At 29.8% G+C, this 26467-nt stretch overlaps 1 protein-coding gene across 8 annotated transcripts in view; it reads left to right on the forward strand.

Annotated features, from left to right (window-relative positions):
• The window catches only part of LOC145239883 (syntaxin-binding protein 5-like), a 678091-nt gene that overhangs the window by 114106 nt on the left and 537518 nt on the right, over positions 1-26467 (forward strand). For all 8 annotated transcript variants that reach the window (XM_080103493.1, XM_080103494.1, XM_080103495.1 and 5 more), the window contains exon 3: positions 23359-23440. In XM_080103493.1, coding sequence (XP_079959619.1) covers positions 23359-23440 — 82 coding nt within the window. The remainder of the gene's footprint in view (positions 1-23358; positions 23441-26467) is intronic.

The raw sequence follows: 26467 nt of genomic DNA on the forward strand, positions 1-26467 counted from the left end.
AAACTCTAAATAAAAAAAAATGAATTGTAAATAAAAAATGTAAAAAAAAACTGAAAAAATTGTTTCCATTTTTGTGAAAGTATATTTGGTTTGAACTTTAATGATTTAAATAAAACTTTGTATTGTTTGAAATTTTAAGTTTAAATCTCATTGCCTGTCAAAACATCTTTTAATTAAGCAAACATATCTTTGTGTGTTTGCATGTAAATTTTTCTTATACATTGTTAACTTCACAAAGGAGACTTGGCTTTCATTTTGTCACGTTTTCTCACGTTTATTTGGAAGAATACAAATTTTGGTTCATGTTGAGAATAATAGCCAAAAGTTGATTGCAGTCTTAACAATATATTAGTTTTGATTGTATCTTGCTTTATTTTATTTTATCCTGAAAACATATCCATTCAATTGTTTTCTTAGCTTTTTCTTATTTGGTTAAGGATATTTTTTTTCTATAGGAACCACAAAAGTTCTAAGAACATATTAAATGATGTCTTCTCAAAGAGATGGAGTGTATTTATAATTTGTTTGAGAGGTGTAGTCTATTATATAAATCTCGCCTATCTGTTTAAATGTATGTTTGTATGTCTGCCTAAAACTTTTCTCAGCAGCATCAGACCGGGTTGAAAGCGGTACTGTCTGAGATGGCGATGTCTCTGTCAAATAATGTGAAAATTAAATTTAAAAAAAAAAAAAAAAAGAAAAAAAGTAAATTATTTCCTATAGAAATAGACATCCGCAATGAGGGAGAGTAGGAAAAAATCGTTCCTTCATGACAATTTAGCCAAAAAACACATGCGCAAAAAATGTTCTTTCTTGAATTAGTTTGAATAAAAAAAAAAAACGTTACTTCGCTGACACGATCGTAGAGTAGTAGTATTTGTGACAGCATCGTATTAAGATTGCACGTTCGCGCCGACATATCAGACATTTTAATTTTATTTTATTTTTAAAGTTTTAATATTTAAACAGTTATGCCATTTTTGTTTATTCTTTATTTTCCCATTTTTATTTTGCATCACGTTCGCTGTTTTTTTTTGTTTTTTTTTTTCAAAAAGTTTAACATTTAAGCAGGTTTATTTCGTTCGCTTATTCTTTATTTTCCATGTTATTGTTTTGATTAAACCACCCTTACTAGTTTTGTTCATAAAGGTTGTGTAAGCAATTCTCTGAATCTTACTGGGTATATAAATGATACTCACGAATAAATAGAGCTGCATATTTAGTATACATTATTAAATGAACATATCTTATTACATAAATGCATATATGGTTTTACTATAACCCAAATGATTGTCTTGTCATGGAAGAATTCAAATAAAAATGATAATCAAATACAATAAAAACATGTTTCCAAGCAGAATATCATGATTAGAATCCAATAAACGACTCAAAAGTTAATTTACTTCAATGACGTCACACACACACACACACCCACACACATACATATATAAATATAACTAAGTAGAATATAAATTTAAAATAATTATTGCAAAGCAATGAATATGCTTAAAAAAAAATCAAAAAGTTTATAGCAATGAAAATCTAATGAAAATGGGTCTAAAAATGTATTGAATACGACGAATAAAGTGGTCAGTGCAAGAATGGCAAGTCGGTATATAAAAAATGATAGAAATTGGTGGAAAATTAAAATATGCTTAGCATGACCAATTACATGCCAATCTACAATTGACAGGCACATGAAAATGCAGTGAAGTGTATTTATGTTCTACCATCGATTTGTAGCATGTATGCGTGTGTGTGCGCGCGCATGTTAAATTTAATTTCTTAGCTGTATTTTATGATGTGCTCAATATAATAGATATATCAGTAACATTTTGTAAGTATTTTAATAAAAATAAATACCGTTATAATTTTCAGATTGCTATCAATATGAATCAATTGTAATGATTTTGATATGTTTTACACCCACACAACAAAACTGTTCTACGATATATTGAGCATGAAAATATTGAAGTATTTTAAGTGCATCCAATACATTTATCTGTATAAAAAAAAATTGCTTTCTTATAAAAATAAAATCGAAACCATTCTCAGAATTATTTGATTGCATTTTTATAGCAAAAATCTTTTTACACACCAAAAATATCCTCATAAATATCAAATTTGTTGCTCGGTATCTGTATTGTGTAACGATACGTAATCTCAAATCTAAGCCTGTCTTTTACCATTTGTGCTTTTTCTTTTCTTATTTTCATGCTGCCACTGATTTTAGGAACAAGTAGATTTTTTTTTTTTTTTTTTTTTTTTTTTTACCTCACTCTTCGGTTTTCTAGTCATAACCTTCTGCTGGTTTTTAAGCCAACAAGCTTAGGACACTAGTTGCATATTCAACAGAATATTCTTTCCCTCATATACACATGTCAAGAGAGAGTGAAAAGGAGCGAATAAAAGCTTTTACTTCTACCACATTTTGTGCATCGGCTTCATAGTAAACAAGAATTTCTCAATTCATTATTGGAAGAGATAACGCACTGAATTACCATATATTATTAAAGCATAACACTGCTACGTAGGTGGGCCAATTTTCTGCAATTGCGGAATGTTGTATCTAAAACACAATCTTTGTTTTTTTTTTGTTTATATAATTTTCCATAAGTAATCATCATTTAATCGATTTTTCTTTTTATTTGAAAAATTAGATGTTTCCAGTTTTGTTAAGAATTCCATGTTTTAATAAACACATTTTCTTCAAATCTATTTTTACAAATTTTCATCCTTATTTTTTCTAAGGTATGAAAATAGATTAAGACTTTTTTTAAAATAAATAATAATCGATTTCCTAATTTTGAATATGGAGTTAAGGGCTCTATGGATCATTACTAAAGCAGACATAGGCGTACCAGCAAATAGTGCAGATGTAGGAATTAGAGAAAAAAGAAAAGGATGGAGAGTGAAAAGTTTAACACAAATGATAAAACAAGATGATAAAGTGTTTAGAATTTGGGTAAAATGGAAAAGAATCTAATTAACCAAAAATGGAAACCGCGTTGTTAAAAATTTGAAATGGAAAATTGGTCCCTGTAGGTACAGCGTTCAGAAATGAGCCTAGTAGTTGCACTCTGTTTACAAGCATTCTGAATCCATCCGACAGGTTTTTCTTTCTTTCTATCCTCGTCTCTGCTGACTTGCATAGTGAAGAACAAGACCTGCTAACGCTACAGTGTGTTGGCTAATCAATATCTAACCCATTTTACTAGCAATGGCTGCTACATGGCCTTTCTTGTCCCTCCTGTTCATTCAGATATCCATAAATACAAATCCCTTGCAATATACAATTGTATTATCACAAATCTGCTGTTGTGTATACTAGACTGATGGAGCAGGACTGACCACTGGCTTTTAATGATCATCGAAAAATAAAGCTTTAATTTTTTTCTGTTATACAATTAAAAAAAAGATCTTTTTTTAGTCTTTCCTTTTCTTTCATCAAAAAGAAAATAATTGAACTTTTATTAACGAAATGCTTTAACATAAAGATAAACAATTCTCTACGTTTGCTATTATCAGTATAATCTGAAAAAGATGCTTTTTCGTCATCACACAGAAGCTTATAGGCACAATAGATTTGAATATATTTCTAAATGATTCTTCGATTGCTTATCAATAAAGACACATCATAAACTAAAGATATTCTTATACAATTGTTATTGATTTTATTATGGGTTAAATTCCACTATTTTAAACAGTTTGACATTTTTTTTTTTCTCTAATAAGTGCCTAGATATAATTTAAAATGTGGGGAAATTCTATTGCTATTTAATTATTTTTGGTATTATAAAAAAAAAATGAATAAAAATCTATTCCTTTCATCCTTCCTTTGCTTTGTGATCATTCAAAAATATTTGATTTAAATCTGTTTCTCAAACAAATATTTTAATTTTTAATTTCTGTGTTGGATTATTAAAAAAAACAAAAATCGCTTTATTATGGGTTTTATTTACTGAGGAAGGCTACCAATGTCTTGCATCTTTGTGTGTTTGTATATATAATGTATGTATATGCACATATAAGGTGATATAGTGTATATATTTTCAGTATTTTCTTCAACAGTGCTTAATATATATTTATGAGAAAGCACAGAAGTATAAAAATTTATTTATAGCAATTAACTTACGACTAATGTGTGTGTGTAACTTGTTAGGTCACCCCTTAAGCTCTAGTTAAATAGTTTGAATTTTAGAAAAGTGAATTTATGGAAGTTAATTTTTTTTTGTTAATGAGATAAAATTAAAAATTAGTTTTTTGTGTTTAGTATATCTCTTCTTTCATTCTATCTAGCTTTGGGTTAACTAGTATTAATACTTGTGATGATATTCCCTTTTCTTTTTAATTGACTGTTCCAATCTTTGGTTTAATAATTTTACAGAAGGATAGACATTGTATTAAATAAGAATTGAGTGGGGGGTTGAAATTGTGATTTCGTTAGTAAAACGAAAATTACAACTAATTAAAAGAATTAAAATCGATTTTTATTTCTTAATTTCCAAATAAAGAAGTATTTTAACATCTATTTGGTGTGATTAAAATATATAGGAAAAATCCTTAGAGAAACAAATAATTTACTCGGTTTTAGTAGACTAATAGATAAATATTTTCTTGTCATCCATTAGCTTATAACAGAGGCACATTTTTAATGCTGAAGAATAGAAATGATAAAAAAAAGTCATGAAATGCATTTAGGTAAAACTAGCATTGGGTAAACAAGAAGCGAAATTAAAGGTTGATGCAAGAAATGTAAGACAATGGAGATGGATGAGAACTTGGTGTTGAGAATATCTGGATGGCTATTGAGGTTGTCGAAAAGTTTTAACCTTGGTGATATTTTGGAGCACATGATGGAGTGGGTGCTAACATGATTGCATGAGTTAAGAGTGGATGGAGTATGTCCAAGAAATTTCTGCCATTACTAACCAGCAAAGCATTACCACTGTCGCTCAAGGCATGCGTATGAAGCATGATGTATAGAAGTGAAACCTAGTCCGTGAGGGTTGAGGACATGCATTGCATGGAGAGAAGTGATGAGAATGATATGATGAATGTGTAATGTGAATCTTAGAGACAAGCTTAGTTTTGGTGATCTCAGGAAGATTAAATCTGAACAGTATAGGGAGATGTGTGCAGAAGAGTAGACTTTGATGGTATGGTCACATTGAAAGAATGAGAGTTGAGGTAGGAGATTCAGTTTTTAAAGGAAGGGCAAAAACATGGGATGAAGTGTTACAAGTGGACTTGAGTGATAGTCTTGGCCAAGGATAGTTTAGTTTAGAAATAAGTTTCTTAAAGGACGTTCCACCGAATATTATGATTGCATAGTGTTTATTTGACATGTATTTTTTTGAAACTTTTTCTTCAAGTGTTTGCCAATGTTTTCGTTAACAAGTTTGATGTTTTATTGTTAACGTAATTATATAATGAGTGTAAATATACACCCTGTTGTTCCAGCTGTTTGGTATCCATTTTAATGTAAGGTCCTCAAGGTAATAGTATTGATTGTAAGAAAAAAAAAAGTGTAGACATAAAAAAATCTTATGTTAGATGTTATTACATGAGGAGTCATTTCAACTTAATATTTATTTTAAGCATCTAAACTAAAAAAAATACATTATTAAAATCTGTTAACATTGGTTAAAATATTAACCAACATGACTGTCTTTAGTGGCTTCATTTCAAAACAAAAAGCCTTAACCTTGTTGACTGAAAAATAGCAACGGCGTGATCCGAAATAAAATGAGAAATATCTTTAATTTGTTTTCTGATTACACAATGGTGTTTGTAAATAAAATATTTTTCATAGTTGTTTGTGTGTGGCTTAATTTTTTTATTTTTACTACAAGTTTTTAATTTTGGCTCGTTTCGTTTTTTGTTTTGGATCACAGCATTTATCTTTTTCGATCAACAAGACCAAGGCTGTTTGCTTTGAAATGAAATAACCATGATGGTTAGTTTTTAACTAATGTTTACAGATTTTAATGATGTATTTGTCAAGTTTAGATGCTTTAACTCGAAATGACTCCTGCAATAATAGCTAACATAAACATTTTATGTATACAGATTGGAATCAACTCAGTACTAGATTTAGTGACATGAGTGGTCCTCAATTGTATGTATATCAATGTTATTGACATTTTAGATATATCAGATTCTCATTTTAGAAAGATTTTTTTTCTTGTAAGAAAAGGTTAAATTACTAGAGCTTTTTGGCTTGATTTTATTCTTTCTCATTTTATCTTTCCCTCTTCCTCCCTCCCTCACGGTTTGCCCTGCCTTACTTTGCCTCCCCTTTCCCTTCTCTCTGCCATACTTCATTGTTTCATCAATAAATAATTTCCGGGTCTTGTTTAAAACCTATCAACTGATACTTTCAGTATGCATAAAAAATAAGTATAATACATATAGGTATTAACATACCCCCCCCCCCTACCGAAAAAAAATCGTTTTTTAGGGGATTATTAGTCAATATCCTGAAAAACTTGGTAGGGAAAAGAAAAAAATATTTTAGAATTTAATGTGGGATCAGTTTCATGTACGAGTTTAATGTAAAATGATTCTTTGTGTTTGAACCATTCAAGCACTTCCAGGAAATTACGGGTTGTTTTACAAGATTTTTGTTTAGTGCTGGAGGGTTAGTAATATGGTTAAGAAAGTTTTTTTTTGGGGGGGGGGCTTATCATTTGTGCTTTGGATTAGTGGTAGGGTAAGAATAAATGCACAATTTCTCATATAGCAAAACTGTTTGGTTAGTGCCCTTAAAAAACTAAAGTGGCTCAAACAGGGAGATCATTTTACATTGAATTTCGTGCATGTGTGCAAGGGGTAGATATCATGGCCTCTGCAGATTAGGAAATTGTGGTTTACAGACACTTTACTTTGAAGATGTTGAATTTTTATTTATTTAAAATATTCTAATTTCATAGTTTAAGTTAGACAGTTTGACTAAAGGTTTAGTCAGTTTGACTAAACCTATTTATATGTATGTAAGCTATAAAATTGTTAAATATTTGTTATTTCTATGCTGAACTTTGTTTTTTAATTCTTGCATTATGTAAATATGTTTGAAGCTATACAAAAGAACCTCTCATAGGAAGGGAGATAAATCTTTTCCTTATTATAATTGTTGCCAAGCAAGTAATGCAGTCTCTGTTGTGAGATGTCGATTTCTTTTTGGCCTGTTGTCAATTTTCAAATAATTACTTGGCCTACTGTGCCCTTTCTATGAGTAAAGTTGATAAATCAATAAAAAAATCAAACAAAATCTGGAAAATAGAGAATTATGCATATGTTAGTATATTTTATATGGGTATTTGTGTATCAGGATTTTAATGAAGATGCTTTCAAAATATACCTTTTTAATTATGGCATATATAAAATATTTCAGATCTATTTGTTTTTGTATATTTTAAAAATTTTTGTTGAATTGTTTTGAGATATTCTTGAAACCGGTATGGGCCAAAGTTTATTTGTATTTTTCTTTTTTCATACTTCCTCTATTTATACCTTTTTTTTTATGTGGTTATAAATTAAACAGATTTTTGTTCTATTTTAAATATACATCGATAATTGGTGGTGTTTGAAAACAAATATTTCAAGTTAAGTGTTATTGAAAATTACCACAGAATTTACCAAACACAATATAAGACATTTCTATGGTTTCAGCCAGGTGATCATTTGAATCTTGTGACCTTGACACTGAAATTTACAGGTGTTAATATCAAAAAACTCACTAAACTAAAACTTATGATAGTCTCATTACTTGATGATCGAACAATATTATGTTTGTCTTAATTATGAATGAACTCAAAATTCTAAGGTTCATTTCTCTTAAAGAATAAATTCCAAAAAGAATTTCTGCTGTTCTCCACTTGAATATTTATCTCCTTAAAACTTAAATATCCTTTACTAACTGCCATACCTGGTGTGGTCTGTGAATTGCTTATATAAATCTCCTCTCAATCTTGAAATTCATATTACCATTTTTTTTTTTTTTTTTTAATTATTAATGTAAGTTTAATGTATGCTTATTGAATTGTTTCTCTACATTTTTCACTCAGCAATGTCTATTTGTGTAATGCAGTGTAGGTACAGTTTATTAAAAGGTTGATAGGTCGTTAAACACAAACTAAACAGTTTATTAAAAAGAAGAAAAAAAAACATTAAATGCTATCTTTGCTATTTATGTCCAGCAAAAGTGCAAACCTCTCCCTTACTCTATCCACTAATATTCTAAAAAATTCTAATATGAAATTAATACTTCCATAAGATTCCTTGCAAGATTTCCTTTGGAAAGTGATTTAATCTTTGTATAGGACTTTGTTTCCAATTGCACTTTAAGACAGCAAACATCTAGTTTACCTGTAGTCTTGTATATAAAAAATTGTAGTATTCAGAAATATATTATCATTCACAAAGACATTCGTGTTTCTATAAAAATTGTTCTTGTCCATATGAAATCTAAAATGAAGAAAATATATATACAACTCAAATTCTATTAAATCCCCTCCCAAAAATCATCATAATTTCCTCCCCTTCAACCGTTATTTCTTAATTACTTCAATTCCATTTCAGTCTCATATGGTATTACTGTTTTTGATTTCGCAATTGATATAAAAAATATATTACAATGTTAGCAAAAAAAGTTGAATTAGTTGATAAATCTATGCCGTAACAAATATTTTATTTTTACAAAGTTCTTTTTATATTTACAATATTTTTCAATAAGCAAATTTAGTTAAACTTGCAAAATTGTTTAGATAACTTTTTTTGGCTAAAATAATTCACTGGACAACCAAAAACTAAGCGGTGTCCAATGATAAAGCATAAATTTGTATGAATTGGCATGTTTTCACTTTTGCTTGTTTGATTCAGTTGTTGGCATTGGTTTCCTTGATTCTTTCTCGTGTCTGGTACTGATACCAACGATAGTGAAAATGCTGTAAGAAGTGATATTACCAAACTTTTTGCACCTATATTGTTAGTCTGTATTGGGAGCCACTTCACCATTACCTCCCCATATTTAATGAGAAAACACAATTTCAATCTGAAATGTGACAGACTGATTGACAGACAGATCCACCTGGGTACAAGATGCATCCATTGAATCTGAGTTTAGCAATGAAAAAAAAATTTTTTTCATGTAAAAGAAAAACTATCCCCGCTATCAAAATTATCAACAAACAGAAAATGTAGAAATTCAATCATTGCCTTGAACCATTTTATTTGAAGAAAAAAAACAAAAAACAAATCGATATACTAAAGTTTTTTTTCCTTAGTATCAAAATTTTTATTTTGAGAATTATCATGATTGGAAGATGTATTTTGAAATGCGATTAAATTGCTTTCAATTAATGCACTTTTGCTTAATTTAAGTGATTTAAATAAGTCAGTGTCCAGTTTAAAAAATTACGCAAGACAACTACAAAACTGATATATTCTTTTTCGGCACTGCCTCAGACAGAATATGGGTATGCCTTTTTTTTTTTTTTTTTTTTTTTTAGGTTTGATATGAAACAATTATTAAAACACATTTTCTTTGCTTTCAGACTGATATCAAAGTGTAACATTTCTGTTTTCTGTCAGAGGACAAATCTTTCCTGACAGGGGAGATAGACAGAAATTTTAAGATTGATATTACACTTTTTGACTCTTGTCAGTCATGTAGCAAAGTGGCAGGGGCGGTTCACCCCAGGCAGCATTTTAAGGGGGTAAAAATAGGTTTGCTTGAAATCTTATGACCGCCCCAGGTGACAATAGTTCCTATGCCACTGCTTCTAGTTGTCTATATTACTGAGTAATGGCAAATCTTTAATATTCAATAAAATATAAAGTCAATGAATGGCAATTGAATTAAAATAAAATTTTGTTGGATTTGGTTCAATGTTTAATTTTATTTTTAAATGTTAAAAAAAAGTGTTCTTATCAATTATGTGGTCCTGGGTATGACCTTAAACTATATCCAATGGCGATGCCCCAGCTGTGGGCTTTGGGGAGTGTGGACCCGGAGTGGTAGTACCTGTTAGGGTCCCAACTATGGGTTAAATAGAAACCGACTTGAAAACTACAAATATATTCTATTAAAAACATTTTCTTCCGAATCTTTGGATTCAGCATTAAATAACCCGAAAAGGGTTGATATGCCATAAAAAAACCAACCAACTTATCAATTATGTACTTTTTAAATCAGAAAATCTCAAGATCTTTACTGTTTTAAGTCTATTTTAATTATACATTTTCCTGTATCTAATATCCAAAGTAAATTTATGTCTTTGGACTTTTGAACAAACTGAATTTCTGTTTTTCCTAAGTTTTCCTATTAAATCTGTAATTGCTGTAAATTGAAAAAGAGGAAAAATAGCTCAATCTGTCATCACCACCATATTCGGTTTAATGTTTTATATGCTAGCTTGTGTTGACTTTTTGAAATTGACTTCCAAACCAATATATCTCTGGCCAGGTCTTATTTACTTTGGTTTCTCTCAAGTTTCTCCTTATCCTGCCCTTACAAGTTGAGGCTGCGGCCTTAACTATTCTGCATCTAACCCAAACACTTTCAATGTGACCACACATACGAAGTCTGTATTCATAAAATTATGAGAACACTTCTCATGTGTCTGTATGCATGTTTATTTAAAAATAAATGTTTTTTTATTATTATTAATTTTTATTATTTATTGAGATTAAAAATGCAACAGTGTAAAATAAAACGAATTTTTAAAGATCTCATTAAAAAAAAATTATTTAATCATTTGTTAGTTTGTTTCCAAATTCTTTTCTAAGAATTGCAAGGAAATTTTTTTTTTTTTCAATTGTCAAATTTATGTAACATATTAAAAGCTATTCATATTTTTATCATTTTATAAATGGATTAAAACATTACCATAAATTATTTATGTAACAATTTTGGTTCATTATTAATTAATCAGAAAATTATACTATGATAAATAAATTTAACTTTTGAGATTCTAAAAGAAATAATTTGGCTAACCCCCACCCCCCAAAAGAAAAACGACAGTTTAAGAAAAATGAAACCAACAAAAAAGAAACAAAAATACTCTAGAGCATAGTTTAATATATACACAATCATGTTTTATTTGGTTGTTTTTTCCTATTCCTTCACTTTCTAGCAGACATCAGATTTGATTGAAACTGCCATCCTGCTGAAGCTTACATATGCCATTCTATAAGGAGCTTTTCTTCCCTCCTCACTACGTTTACATCCCGCTAATCCTTGTTATTCACTTGAGCCATAAGATTTTGTGACTCTGTGGATTTCTTTGCTTTTTGTTTTTGATTCCATCTAATGCATTACCAATCTGCCGAGACCTAGCAGTCAGTCTTGAAGAGGATTTGACTGACTCTTGCAGTAGTTTGTGAACTAGTGAAGCTTTGCCCTTCAAAACTTTGTGACCAACATCATTTAGAGGTCAAATAAAGCTAGTCTGCTGGCTTTGGAAATTTTTTCAATATACTACTCACTTCCAAAAATTATTTGGAATAAATTTGATGAAATATTTCATTAGAGTTGCATAATTTAAGGATATTTTTGATTTCAGACATAATCTGTTGGTATTTATACATAAACATATTGATATTTGAAATAAAATATTTACTTCCTTCTAGAAAACTAGTCGAAAATGACACTAGCACAATTGGATAATGGTTTTTGTTTAGTAAAAATGTGTTCAAGTTTTATTTCCACTTTAAGTTAACCAGGTTCTATTTTACAACAATTACTGTGTAGAAATCTATACCATCAATATTTTCTCAAACTGATCCTATTTTCATTAAAAACAATTCCACAGACTTGAAAATAGCTAATCTCATAAATATAACTTTTTTTCTCTTAATGACCAGGTGTTGATGCACCATAAATTAAATTGCCGCCAATTTTAAAAGAACAATGAAATAAGTGTGACTCTTCTTAACTAAACTAAGATAATGCTTCCTAAATAGTAATTATACAAAAATAACAAATAAAAATTGGACCATTACTGATATGAATTAATAAATTATAAGTATTTTAATAGAATATACTTTAATGAATATTTTTCCCTCTGAAGATAAATACAGGCAAGCAGAAAAATTCCATTGCCAAAAGACCTTATTCTCTACTAGCATCTTTCATCAAAACATTTGATTTTGGAGTTTCCTTTCTGCTTCCTTGACTATACTAACTTGCAGAAATTAAAATTTTAGGTAAACAAGCATCTCGCTGCACAACTCCCAATTTTAGGAGGCTTCTATAAATTTGACTCCTAATTCAAAACAGTCCCTTGCATCTTGGTGACAGTGTCTTTGAGGCAAATTGAATCAACAAATAAATTTTAATCATAGAATACGATAGGAAAGGAATAAAATATATCAAGGCAGTCTTAATACTTTAATTTTTAATTATAAATGATTATTTTAAGTATTGAAATGTCCATTTATTGATACCGTTTTCCAGCGTCAAAGAAACAAATTGTTTTTGATTGTGCCACTTTTCTTAAATTTCTTTCATTAACTGTACAAAATTTCTCTGTGCAAAAGTTAATTCTGTTTATCCAAATAAGTAGAATCTCACTTTTTCTATCTGTAGTTGTAATTTCTATTCTGTGAATCTAATCTAACAATTTAAAAATGAAAAAAAAAAAAAAAAAAAAAAAACCCAAACTAATTTTGAAATAAGTTGTACTATTTATTTACGGCCTAATTAGGAACCACGTTGCAAGTAATGGATTTAAAGGAATGTTTTTTAATGACAGTAACATAAGTTATATACATGAAAGCCTGTGTTATTTAGAAATGAATTCATGTTTACATTTTAAAATGTTTTTCCTCATAACCTTCAATATAACAAAATGATTGAAAAAATTATAACTCTTCCGAAGTGTTTTTTACTTGAAATTTTATTGTTTGGGTTATTCAGACTGTTGTTCTCATCTTGAGTATTATTTCACATTTCAATCGATGTAACCTCCAACCTTTAGGTGTATTTCCTCAAAGGAATCTGCACGGAATTTTGAGTAGAACTCTTCATTTAATCTACAAGGATCTATGGCGTAATGTATAAGATACTAAGTTATAATTCAGTTTGAAGTGATACTCTTCTGAAAGTTAAAGGTTCAATACTCCGTGTGAGTGATATTAAGAATACAATTGCGAAAAACGTCTATCCATTCATGACTGGCAGAATGAGAGCATGCTAGATCTTGTGGATTAAGTAAAGGATTCCGTTTGAAATTCCATGCAAGTTTGAGTTTGACAGGATACACTTGAAGAAGGTCGGAGGTTACATTGGTCGAAATATAAGAATAACACAATGAGAACAGGAGTCAAATACAAATCTCCATCTCAAAAATTCATTAAAACAATTTTTATTTATCTTGTGTTGAGAGATTAGAAGAGTTATTTTGTAAATAAAATAGATTAATTGAATGTTTAAAATTGAAATACATAGTAAGTAGAAAGTGCTACTTTTGTGTGTGTGTATATATATATATATATATCATAATGTGTGTGTATATATTTGTAATTTGAGTGCTGGAGATGTTAAAAATATGAAGTAGAGAAATGAATAGTCAATGAGGAAATCTGAAAATGAACAAGGTTAATGTATTGACTAAAATATTTTATGAACAGTCAAATAAGTGCTCACCAGTTGCAATGTTGATAATTAAGGCTACTTGCATTGTTTCTAGTAAAACAGTTTTTAGAGGTCAAATTATTCAACTTGTTGTTATGAGAAACAATTCAAAAAAAATATTGCAATCTAAAAATAATTGTTTATCTGAAAGTTAAGGTAAGTATGTAGAACAATGTTGATTTTTTTTTTTTTTTTTTAACAGCTGATTTTTCTTGGGGCATTATTGAAAATATTTCCATTTTACCACTCTTCAAAACCGATTTTCAAAAAGAAACTCTATACATTTTTTATTAAAAGAACATGGTGCAATAAAAATAAAAATTTGACTCGTAAGAATCAAATATCGATTTTTCAGATGTATGCATCTAACTTGGATAATTTTCTCAACTTTATGTATATTAAGATTAAGTATGTTTTAAGTAACCTCATTACTATATAATATTTTTCAGAGTTTTAGTTCAAGCCTCGATTTTAGATGTTTCATCTCTGCATGTTCATTGGAGAATCTGTCAAGCTATTATGCTTCAGTTTGAAATAGCATTTCCATTGCTAAATGTGCAGGTTTAAATGAAGATGTAAAAAATATGCATTTTATTTTCTTCAGAAATCAAAATCAATCTCAATGATTTTTGCGAACTTATCAAAATATACAAGCTATGATGAATGAATCACTTTTTTTCTTTTCATTGCTTAACTCTTCTTGAAAATAACCACCAAAGTGTGTGTCTCGTGGCATTGAACAGAAATAAAACATTGTTGGACATTTGTAAAACGTTATGAATAAGTCAAATGTAGATTAAAATATGGTTGCATTACAGAAAAGAATATGAATTTTTTGATGCCACAAGTGGTATTTTTAGAGTCACTTGCATGATTGTGTGATGGATGCTTGAATAAACAAGTTTTCTTTTTTTAATAATTGAATAAAAGAAATGATTTGCAATTTTATTAACTTGTGTAGAGATTATTTCTTTTGTTCTTTCATCTCATGATTATCATTAAATTCGTCCATCTTGTATTAGAGTTGCAAAATAATTTATTGTATTCATTTTCATTAATGTTCGGGTATATTTAAGCTTTTTTTTTATTTGTAACACCATGAACAAATTTCCCAACTTAACAATCCGGAACATGCGAGTTGTAGAATTGAAACAGATGTGAAAGCATTTACTAGCAGGCATTTTGATTGTTAACACAATAAACTTGCCAAAGCTGAAAGATAAAAGGTGTGGTAATGTAAACCTTGCCTAGAGAGGTAGATATTGGAGTACTGATTGAAGAAAACATTGAACTAGGATCTTAATTATTTTTAATACTCAAGTGGCAAGAGCCAAGTATTTACAGCCAAGAACCATTGTATGACCCCCTCCTCAGTCCATAAGTTAAACACCCAGTATCTAGTTGGGATGCTCCGATTCTTCTTAGATGAGAATTTCTGCCAGTACCAGTTGCACAATATGCATAACAAGTAGTTATCCTACAATCCATAGTCTTGCATATCATGAAGACCAAGTTCCCTAAAACTGTAATAGTCTTTTGATGTCTCTGAAGGCATTGTCATGCCACCCAACATCTTGGAATGGAAACCTTAATTAAATTTAGGTTATATTGAGTTGCTGTTGACTGTTAAGTGGCAGGGGGGAAAAATGTTGCTGTGAGAATGCCATACGTGTGGCAGCAGAACTCTGCTCTGTGTCACATCTCTGGGAAAAACTGATGTGGCTGCCTCAGACCTTTTACAACTTCAACAATCCCAACATTACCTCCCCCTTCTTTTAATCCCATGGACTGCCACAAAGATGAACTGATTGTCAAGACCACATGCTCCAGGTTCAGGTTCAAACTCCTCCTGGATTCTATGGTGGACGTTCTAGAGAATTCATTATTTTCAAAGATCTGACATTTCTCTTTCCTTTTGAAAAGTGTCAAATTCATTCTGTATACCCTGCTTGTATGTATAAAATAATTAAAAATGGTTCAAGATATGGCAGTTTCACAGTAATTCTGATCAGCAAAATCGTATGAACATTTTTAAACTTTTGAATAAAATTTTAAAGATGTGCTAAAATGCAATTGTATCTTATTTTTTTTTAAATGTATGCAACATTAAGTCACCACACGTTATCACCTGAAAATATTCTTCATTTCTTTCTTTTATATAATGTGAATTTTAAGACTGACAAAAATCTCATTTAAGTTTTGTTTTACATATGAAGTGTTATGGGATACACTTTTATCTACATTTTAAAATCTTAACACTTAATATTTTTTACTACTATATAAAATAAACTTTGAGTTCGTTCCCTATGAAATCCTAAATGGCTGAGCAAAGTTTTTGAAATTTTAGACAAATGTTTATATGCCTGGCAGTGTTCTTAAATAGGTTTTGTATTGTAATGTCTTTGATAAGTATTGATAATCAAAAAATCCAATGGAAGAAAGAACAGGCGATTTTGACTAATATAATACTATAATATCTAATATCACAAGTGCATTTGAGAAGTTTTATTACCGCATATGCAGAAAAGCCCTGCATATAAAATTAACACTAGATGACAGGCATGTTTGAAATGAATGTTCCTGTTTAGAGCACAATTGAATCATGATACTTTACTAGCGTTTGAAAGTTTTATTCAAGTCATTATATATATATATAATTTTATATCAACAGTGCAATGTAAACTACAATGTATTGTGAACTGTCACTGCAGGAAGGCGTGTAAAGCTTCCTTTCTGTGCAGCATGGCAGGTCCCCAACTAGAGCAGGCAATTAATTGATTCAATTGAAAAATGGGTGATTTCGCCGATTTTAATGACAATAAGATAGAGTAAAACCTTCATCAATCCTCATTCAATTAATGTTGTCTCCCTGTTAGTATGTGTGTGTGTATATATATATATATATATATATATATATATATATATATATATATATATATAATTTAATAAAGATATTATGTGTCTACTTTTGGCTATAATATTTTTGTTAAATTTAACTTGTTTTACTAAGACTTGTAACATATTTTTATATTGGTCAAATGTCTGTCCCCAATATTCCACATAAAAAAAAGCAAAGTTGATTTTTCATGTTATTTTCATATGCATCCTAGCTTCAAACTTTTTCTACATTAACCTAAATACTTGACCATTACTGCCGAGATATTTACAAAAGCTTGTTACATGCTTAATCATTAAATTATCTCTAATTTTTCTCATTATTCAGTGTTTAACATTTTTCATGGCATTTAAAAAATATATTTATCTTATAAGTAATATGAGATAGTTAGGTTTGTTTCATTTGACAGTGAGAGACAAAATTTATATGGAGTCCTTATGAGAGAATTACTTTAAAAACAAATCGATTTTTTTTTTCTGTCAAAATTATCCAATTTTAACATATGCACGTTTTATGCTTCTGTAAGAAGCAACTATAATTTTTGAAGTATGTTGTAAAAAAATCAATATAGCCTCCCTTTTGGGTTCACTCTAGTTAAAGGGTTCTGAGGAATAGATAATCACAAGTTAACATGTTATAGTATGAACGTATCCTTATCAACACTACAGAGATATTTAATGAAAATATGACGCAATAGGAGAGAGCTGCAGAAGATGCCAAAAATCATACCAAGTTGTGACATATTTGATATCTTTTGTTCATTCATATTTTGCTCCTGGTCATTTTGTACTTCTGTTCTATAAACTTAATCATTGGCAAAATTTATGTTTATCATTAAAAATGTTTTTCTATTCTCATTCTTTTCTAATGTGGACGTTATTCAATATTTGTAACCTTATCGATTTTCTTCCTTAATTGTAGGTAAATGAATTTGCGTCAAACATGCTCTTGTGAAATATATGAATACGATTTTACATAATGAGAATGTTTGCTAAATAGGCTAAGAAACCTGGGTCCAATCAAAAAAAGGTACTCGATGTCCCCTTGCTAAATATTTGTCACAAGTTGGCAAGTTGAGTAATCCAAGGAGAGGATTACATTTTGCATATTACATCTTCCTTTGTATTTCTCTTTATGGTTAAACTATCTACATACAAATACGATTTTATATTTTATTTCAAAAACTTTATGGAAAATTATATAATGAAGTTAACATGCAAATATAATATATAAACTAAGGTATATTATGGCAGCCAGCTTTCTTTATACACGTTTTAGTTACAAATGAGCATTGATCATAAGTGTTGCAGTGTCTTTCATGAACAAATTAACTCTTGCCTCTCAGTAATTTCAATTTTAATTTAAATATGAAAGCAAGATCACTGTATAAAAATTTATTAAATGTATAATGAACTTGAAATTAAAAGTTCACAAGTATATCCAATGAAGAAACTCTTCTCATTCAAACATATAAACTATTCATACAATGGCATTTGCAAGTAATTGCTGAGGGCTAGATCTGAAGAATTCGGTGAGTACAGAAACAACTCGTTTAGTTTTACCACCGTTGCAATCGTCTTGTGACAATGTTAACTTGTGAAAGAGCACTTTTTTCTTCATTTGTCTTTCATGCCAATTTCTTCCAAAAGCACCAATATGTAACATTCCCTCTTGTCTCTTTTCTGATAAACAAAATATATTGCACAAAGCACACATGAGCAAACGCAGTACCAACTTTGAACACAGCTTTTTCATTGACAAATATTCATGCAAAAGGGTAACTACACTCCTCTTTGATATTCTAAACTTATCTCACGCAACTTCCATTTACGATTGCCCAAATGAGTTTATGAACTTTTTTATATGTGCTTAGGACGCCTTGGGTGGCAAAAAAAGTTGTTATGCAACTGGGAAAAACAAAGAATTGATTGTGAGTTGTAATACAGTAATTAAAAATTGATAAAATCTTTCATCTAGAATCTTAAATAAGTTTATTTTTGGTAAAATTAATACAACTTGTCATAGATTACATATTTTTCTCTGGATTATTTACATTAGCATTATTCATCAACCATAAAACCTTTTTAATAATTAGATTTCATAGTATTTTTACTAAAATGGACATATTTTAAAAACCAAATCCCTTTAAGTCTTCAAAATATTATTTTGTTTAGAGATGAATATCTTTTCATGTGCATGAATATCTAATCTACAGTATAGATTAAAGAGTTTATAGCGAATTTATAACTCCATTAAAGAACATTTTTTTTATGTTACGAACCCTCCATTCTTGTAAAAGTTCGGTACCACTCTGATAAATCTCATCTGATTTAGAAACCAATCAGAAAAACCTCAATCTCACTTATTGTTAGAGTATAAAATAAACTAACCCATTCATTTTTTTTTTTTTAGGTTAAAAATTAGATTTCAACGTGACAGGTCTCAAATAGTTTTCAAAATATTTTTTTTGCTCTAACTAGTAAGTAATTCTTTTAATGCATTAAATTATAATTCTGTTCTCTTCTTGTAGTAGCAATTTTAAATTATCCTATCAGAAAAAAATTTCCCTTTATCAACAAAAGTAAACAATTTGCACTCATAATTGAATTAATAATAATAATGATAACCGAATTTTGTGAAGTGTTTACAGGTTTATTTTGAAAAAAAAAAAAACAACAAAAAACACTTTTTGCTTAAAATTTTTTTTTTTTAAATAGTGACTCCTTCAAAAATGCTGTTTTTTTTGTTTTTTTTTTCAAATATACACAACTTTTGAACATTAATTGTAATAGTAAATGACTTTCTAGCCACCAATTTAAAAACAAAAAATAAGATTCTACTTTTTTAGATGATTACATGTTAATGCTTTAAAAATCTTAGCAGAAAAAGACAAAAAATTAGAATTTAAGGAAGGGGTGAATTTGCATCTAAACTTAATGTAAAATTATCTATTTTTGCCTAAAAGTATTTTAAATTCTTTGGATATTTTTTCAAGCTGATTCTTATGTATGGATCAAGTGATAAGCCCATCTCATACATATACCTTCCCTTGATTCTGTCTTATCGTCTTTAATTAATCACTATCTCACCTGTCTGTTTAAATGTTTATATGTTTGTATGTCTGTCTAAAGCTTTCGACAGAGGCCACGGATTTTCACGAGATCGGTATTGTTTTGAAGCTCAACCCTTCGACAAATATCGAAAAATTAACTAAAAACATTAATACCTTCACCCTCAACTGGGCACTTTTCTGCTGGGAGGGGTCGCTTTTTTCGCTGATATTTTCAAAAGTCTTTTCGATTGACTAGTCTTAATTTAAACCTTCACCACTTCTGGTTTGGCGATGGACGTAACGGCAAAGACATCAAGTTTTTTTTTTTATTTTATTTTATTTTTCAGTCTTTTCCTTCTCCACGGTAAGGGTTTGAGCCTTCCTGCCTACTTATACTTTATTTTTTGCTCAACACACACCTCCAATCACCAGGTCAACGACAGGCACCCAAGCTAGTTAATCCTAAATCTGAGTTACAAACTATCATTAAACCCAAGTCCAAATGGCACTCACTCCAAAACAAAAACCTTTTCTTAACCCTGCCACTAATTTCAAATTCAAGTGGCAAGCCCCCTTCCTCATCATACAAACTCTCTTAAAACTATACATAATTGTCTTAAAAACCATACAGGATTTATTTCCAATAGATAAATTGATGAACTGCCCTAAAATAGTAGAATAATCCAGAAACGGTAGATTATTTTACATTATGTATGTGAAATTGATTGCCTACTCCGAAATAATTGTTTTTGTCTTTTTCTTTCTTCCAAATCTTCGGGATGTTCACACATAATTGGCTCTAACCATACTATTAACCCAAAGTCAGTGGAACGCACTCTCCTACAAAGACCCTCTTAAAACTACACTATTGTGTAAAAATAAATAAATAAAAAAATAATTCGTCCACAACCACAAAAAGAAAAACACAATCTTTTTCCCATAGAAAAAAAAAAATTGGTTAACTGTTCTAAAACACTAGAATGGCCTTGGAATCTGAGATTATTTTACATTCAAATTTTGTTAAATTAAAATTTTTGTTCTTTCTGTCAAGTTTTCAGAAAAAGAAAATTGCATATTTGGAGACAAGGAGGTGATTTAATGGGAGGTTTTAATCTACAATAATACCAAAGAAATCTTGCAGTATATTCATTTTTAAACAGTTCTAGATTTATATTTCAGTTTTTTGTACATAAAATGCATTATAATTCAACCGAGTTGTAACTTTTTAATGAATACATATTACAGCATACTTATGTGCATTTTACTTGGAAACTAATAATTCCTGGAGATTTTTAGTGCCATATTCAGCCTTTGTACAAGAATGCAATTATATAACAAATTTCATTGCCTTATATTGTGTACTAGCAAAGATATGACATTTTTATTGAATAAGTAGTATAAAAAATGTGACGAAACACAATCTTTAATAAGGAAAAAAATATCCAACTGTGTGAGGTGCAAAAATTATAACTTATTTATAATCATAACTTTTTTTTAAAAGATTCTTTCTTACATTATCAAGCTCTTTATACATATGTCCTTGAGATATTTTCATCTGTTTCAATTTTTTTCATGTGTATTGCTATTTACACTGTAGTTACAGGAAAACTAAAATATAGCTAACATATGTCTAATAATCTTCCAAATAAGTGGTAATTTCGTATCTAGCTATTCAATAATAACCAGTAGTTTATAATCATTAAATATTCATATCTAAACAAGGAACAACTAAGGAAAATAATTATTTGCTAACTTTTCTTACAATATTAAAGTTACATTGTTTTTAAATTTTTTCGCTCTTTTCTTGAGAATTTACAAAAAAAAGCTTACATGCATGAATGAATCTTTGAATAATTGACCCCATCCTTAATCCAACCATATATAATTAATAACAAAGAATATTATTTAATAAAAATCTGTTTATTAAAGTGTCTTGTTTCTTGCAAATTTGAAGGGTGTTTTTTCCTTTCTTGAAGTATTCTAAATGCAATTAGTTTTATTTTATTTTGTATTATACAGTAGAACCCCGGGATACAGCATTAAAAATGAGTAACAAAATACAGTAAAGTATGCAATACACATGTTAAAAAAAATCAAATAAGGTGGGGCAAATACAGTAACCAGGGGACGGACTGCCACATAACCTGAAAAAAAAACGTATCCTAGTGGCCTCGTATCTAGGAGTTCTACTATATTAGATTTGTTAAAAAACATTGAGTAGTTATATTTACTAGGTTTTATTTTGCAGCCTATAAAGAATTTTTATTGTCTAAAAGCAGTGACCACTTAAACTTCTATTGCTAATTTTAATTGTTTTAAATCAAGATTTTTATCTCTTGAAAAATATTTGGGAAGTATCAACACAGTACTGCTCCCAGTAACTGGTGTAAATTGAGCATTTTCCTTTTCTACCAAGACTTAAACTTTCTAGTTAACCCATAGCTAAGAGATGGGGGGGGGGCGTTTTATCTTTCTCAACAGTATTGGTGAAAGTATTGTGATAACTCTGGATAAGTGCATGCCAAACTTGCAGTCGGCCCTGGTAACAACTGTACCATCGCATTTTGACATTTTTACGATGATTATTGTTTGTATGCAGACTACTATTCTCATCTTATTACAACTTTTCAGTTGATAGAACCCTAGACCTTCAAGTCTTTTTTTTTTTTTTTTTTTTTTTTTTTTTTTTTAACTTTGGCGTCTGGGTGGAATTTCAAACTGAAAGCATTATTTAGTCCATAATGTGAAATTTTTGTGGTATTTCTAAGCCTTGAATATACAAGAAATCCAGTGGAATCATTACAAGAAGTATAAGACAATAGAGATGGATGAGAACTTAGATGTGGAGAAAGTATATCTAGAAGGCCAGGGCTATTGAAGTTGTTGAGAAATTGTTACTTTGGTGATACCATTAGAGCACTGCAGTATGCTATATGGAAGTAAAAATTTGTGTGTAAGGGTTGAAGACATGCATTGCATGAAAAGAAATCCGAATGATAGATGTGTAATAGGAGTTTTAGATTGGCTTAGTTGTATCTAATGAACTGAGGGAGATCTAGTCTAGACAGTATAGGGAGATGTGTATAGAACAAAAGATTTTGGTAGTATAACCACATTGAAAGAATTCTTGAGTTAAATGTAGAACAGTATAGGTAGTAGATTTAGTTTACAGGGAAGGTCAATAAAAACTTGGGAGGAAGTGATAAAAATGGATGAGAGAAAGAATAATAAAGACTTGCCTAAAGATAGGTTAGTTTGAAAATCAAAGTCTAAAACTCAGGTGCATGCTGATATGTAAAATGAATGTTATATTAGTTTCATTCCATCAGTCATCACTGGGTAGAAGTGCTAGCTTTTTGTCATCCTTAGCTTTTCTTGTAAATGTTGAACCTTCTGCTTCTAAAAGACTGATTTAGAATGGATCGTTGAACAACGTTTTAACAGTTACACATATATACAGATGAATAAATTTTGTACAGATTTACAAAATTAGAAAGAATGCACCTGAACTTCAGAGGTTACATCAGTTGAAACATTGTGAATATAACAAATGAGATGAGGATAGTAAGCCAATGCTTCAAGTTTTAACAATTTTGTTTTTGTTTTGTTTTAACAAAGGTTTAATTTGTAAAAGTTTAACCTTGATTATAGTTTTTTTGTTTTTTTTTTGAATGAAATGCATATTGTAATTTTTCTGACCCCACTTTTTTTTTTTTTTTTTAAACTTGATTTTACCTGGTCTTTTGTTTGATTCTTAACTAATGTGCTTAGATTTGGACGTCCGGGAGTCGATTGCCATTGCTGCCACCCAGAAGAAGCGGCTGTGATACAAATTTTATTTCTAATAAATGAGGTAAATAACTTGTTTCATTTTCGTTTATTTTGTTATTAAAAAAAGAAAATTGCATTCTACTTTTTTCTCTTTTGCTCACAATGTACAACTATCATTTGACAATTTATTCAAAATGTCTATAAGCTCTTAAATATGATTTAAAAATCTTTTAATTTTTGCCCATTCATCTTAGTTCAACAAAAAATAATTTGCTATTAAAATAATTTTATAAAATTATTAAATAGCTTTGTCTAAACTAGACTATATTCACCAATCATGAAATTTAAATGTGTGTGTGTGTATATATGAGGGCAACCTAAATGATGTGAGTTTTCTCTAAGCTTCTTTTTACCATATTCCATGATCATGCATGTTTCTTTCTATCAAAATGTTTTCTCTTAGGAGTATACATAAAGAAAATTTTAATGTTAACATAATTATATCAATTGTTCCACATAAACAAAACTTTAGAACTTGGAATATAGCAAAATTGTTATTTATTTATATTTATAGATTTTGTGATTTTTAAACTTAAAACAAAAAAGTTAGGTTATAATACACAGTGCAATGTAATCTTGAAAGCATATTTTTCTCAACATACACACACACACACACTAAAAAACATACATTAGATTGATTGTCTAAGTGTTTTATTTTACTTCAATTGAAGTTCTCAGAAATCAAAGAGTCCCCTTTCCTGAGACTAACACTTGATCTCTGTATGACACATAGATATTCGAGTATTCCATTAAAGTTCTCATTTATCTCTCAAACACTTAGTAAAGAAGTTCGGAATATAATTTCCTCTCCCCCAATTCACCATTTAAGTATATTATAGTATATCATGGTTTCTTGATTTTATTAGGTTTCTAGGACAAGAATTCATCTAGTTTGGTGGAGTATCCAGCTTTGTGTCATTACTTGAGGTAATATCACTTAGAGAAGGTGCAACATTTCTTGTAAAAGCCAGTTTAGGCTGTTATTTTGAATATTTCATCAGGGTTTACTTTCAGGGAAAGTATCCTCATGCCAGGTTGTCCTGACAACCCCTGTACAGAAAGACCTTAGACAATTGAGGCCAGTGTCTAGTAGGCATTCAAATTCTCTTTGAAATATGTGTATATGCTTTGAATATCTGAGTACTTGTAATTTTCCTACACTAAAAACACATTACATGCGTGTGTATATATTCATTTATATTTAAAATAATGAGATTTTTTTCCTGGTTACATTGGCAGGTATAGCTTTCTAGCCAAAAGCTATATATATTTACTTCCTCAGTGACTGAGACCAATTATTGATATTTGTTTTCAAAAATAAATTTAGTTTTATTAATTTATATAGATTCTTAGGTTTACTCTGATCAGTAGATTCTTTTTTTTTTCAAAGAGGTAGTAGAAAATACTTGCCCTCTATATTAATTCTTCATCCGTCAATCTTTTACACCATAGATAAAAATGAAATAGAGGGTATTTCAAAAGTCTTGGGCTATATTAACATTGAATATCTCAAGAACTATTAAGGATAAGGATCTGAAAAGAAATTTTAAAAAAATCAACAGCCTTGTAAAAAAACTTAATGCATTTAGCTTTTTTTTTTTTTTTTTTTACATAGGCAACACCACATTATCAAGGCCAAGAGGCCACTCAAGGATAAGGGTTAAAGAGTGTACAGTAGAAATTGGACATTATAGTAATCATTAGTAATGAAAATTCGGTAAATTTGTTAACTTATATGGAACGGCTCATCAAGAACTTATTTACGTTAGACTTGAAGACAACCATATTGTAGTCAGCCGGAAAGCAGGAAAACGGAAGACAATTCCACAGGCGTGCAGTTCTAAGAAAAAAGCTTTGTTTATGGAATCTACGTTTAGGTTTAGGCACAGATAAAGAGTGGGGGGAATTATTGATAGTGTTTACAGCTAGAAGAGTGTTTCTTGTGAAAGTTTGGCGAGGGGGGGACCATAGATTGAAGCTCATTCGAACACTTTCCATGAAAATAACGATACATCAGAGACAAACTCGCAACATCTCTTCTGTGAGATAAAGGTTGCAAGGAAGAGAAAAGGACATCTCCTACAAGGCTACAAAGTCTATTTTGAACTCTATCAAGGCAGGACAAGTCCTTTCTAGCAGCTCCTGCCCAGATGTGGCAACAGTATTCCATCCTTGGACGTACCTGGCTCTTATATAGATAGAGAATAGCATCAGCAGTGAGATATCTACCGGATCGATAGAAAGATCCGACCATTTTTCCAGCGGCCTTGGCAACAGATTTGATGTACGTGTTCCATTTAAGATCAGGAGTAATGGTCAAGCCAAGAAGTTTGTCAAAACTTGAGGCCTCCTGAAGACGAGAGCCATTCATTTCAATTGATGTCAGATGTGGATCAGAATGTTGATGATGTAAAGAGAGAAGCTTGGTTTTAGATGCATTAAAAGTAACCAGCCATTCTTTACCCCATTGTACTACGTGCTCAAGATCAGAGGAGAGAGAATTGGAGAGAACTTGGTCGTTTACTGTCTTAGATGTGCTACCATAAATGGTAGTGTCGTCAGCATAGATGTCTACAAATGATGTAAGGATGTGATTTGGAAGATCATTAATGTAGATCAGGAAAAGAGTTGGGCCCAGGATGGACCCCTGAGGGACACCGGCATTAATACTGTGAGCTTCTGATTTTTGCCCCTTAACTACTACTCTTAAAGCTTTAAAATCGCACCAATTTCATTTAACTACCATTCATAGTTAAGCAGATATGAGGACTTGAAATGTGCCCAAGACTTGACTTTTGGAACACCATGTATATCTAATTGGGGTAATATGATTTAATATTAGATTCTTTCATTTTCCTCATTATGCTGACTAACTATTAAATTGATAAGACATAACTTTCTTTTCTGATTATATAAAAAAAAAAAAGTACCAAAGATAATTTACTGCAGAGGACATTGCTAGAATATGCAAAGCAAAACAACCCCAATTTTTTTTTTTTTTTTTTTTTTCAGCCAAATTTTATTAATTATGCAATATTTTAAACTTTTT

This window comes from Euprymna scolopes, chromosome 19, assembly GCF_053919585.1.
Source record: "Euprymna scolopes isolate OS-2025 chromosome 19, ASM5391958v1, whole genome shotgun sequence".
NCBI classification, from domain to species: Eukaryota; Metazoa; Mollusca; class Cephalopoda; order Sepiida; family Sepiolidae; genus Euprymna; species Euprymna scolopes.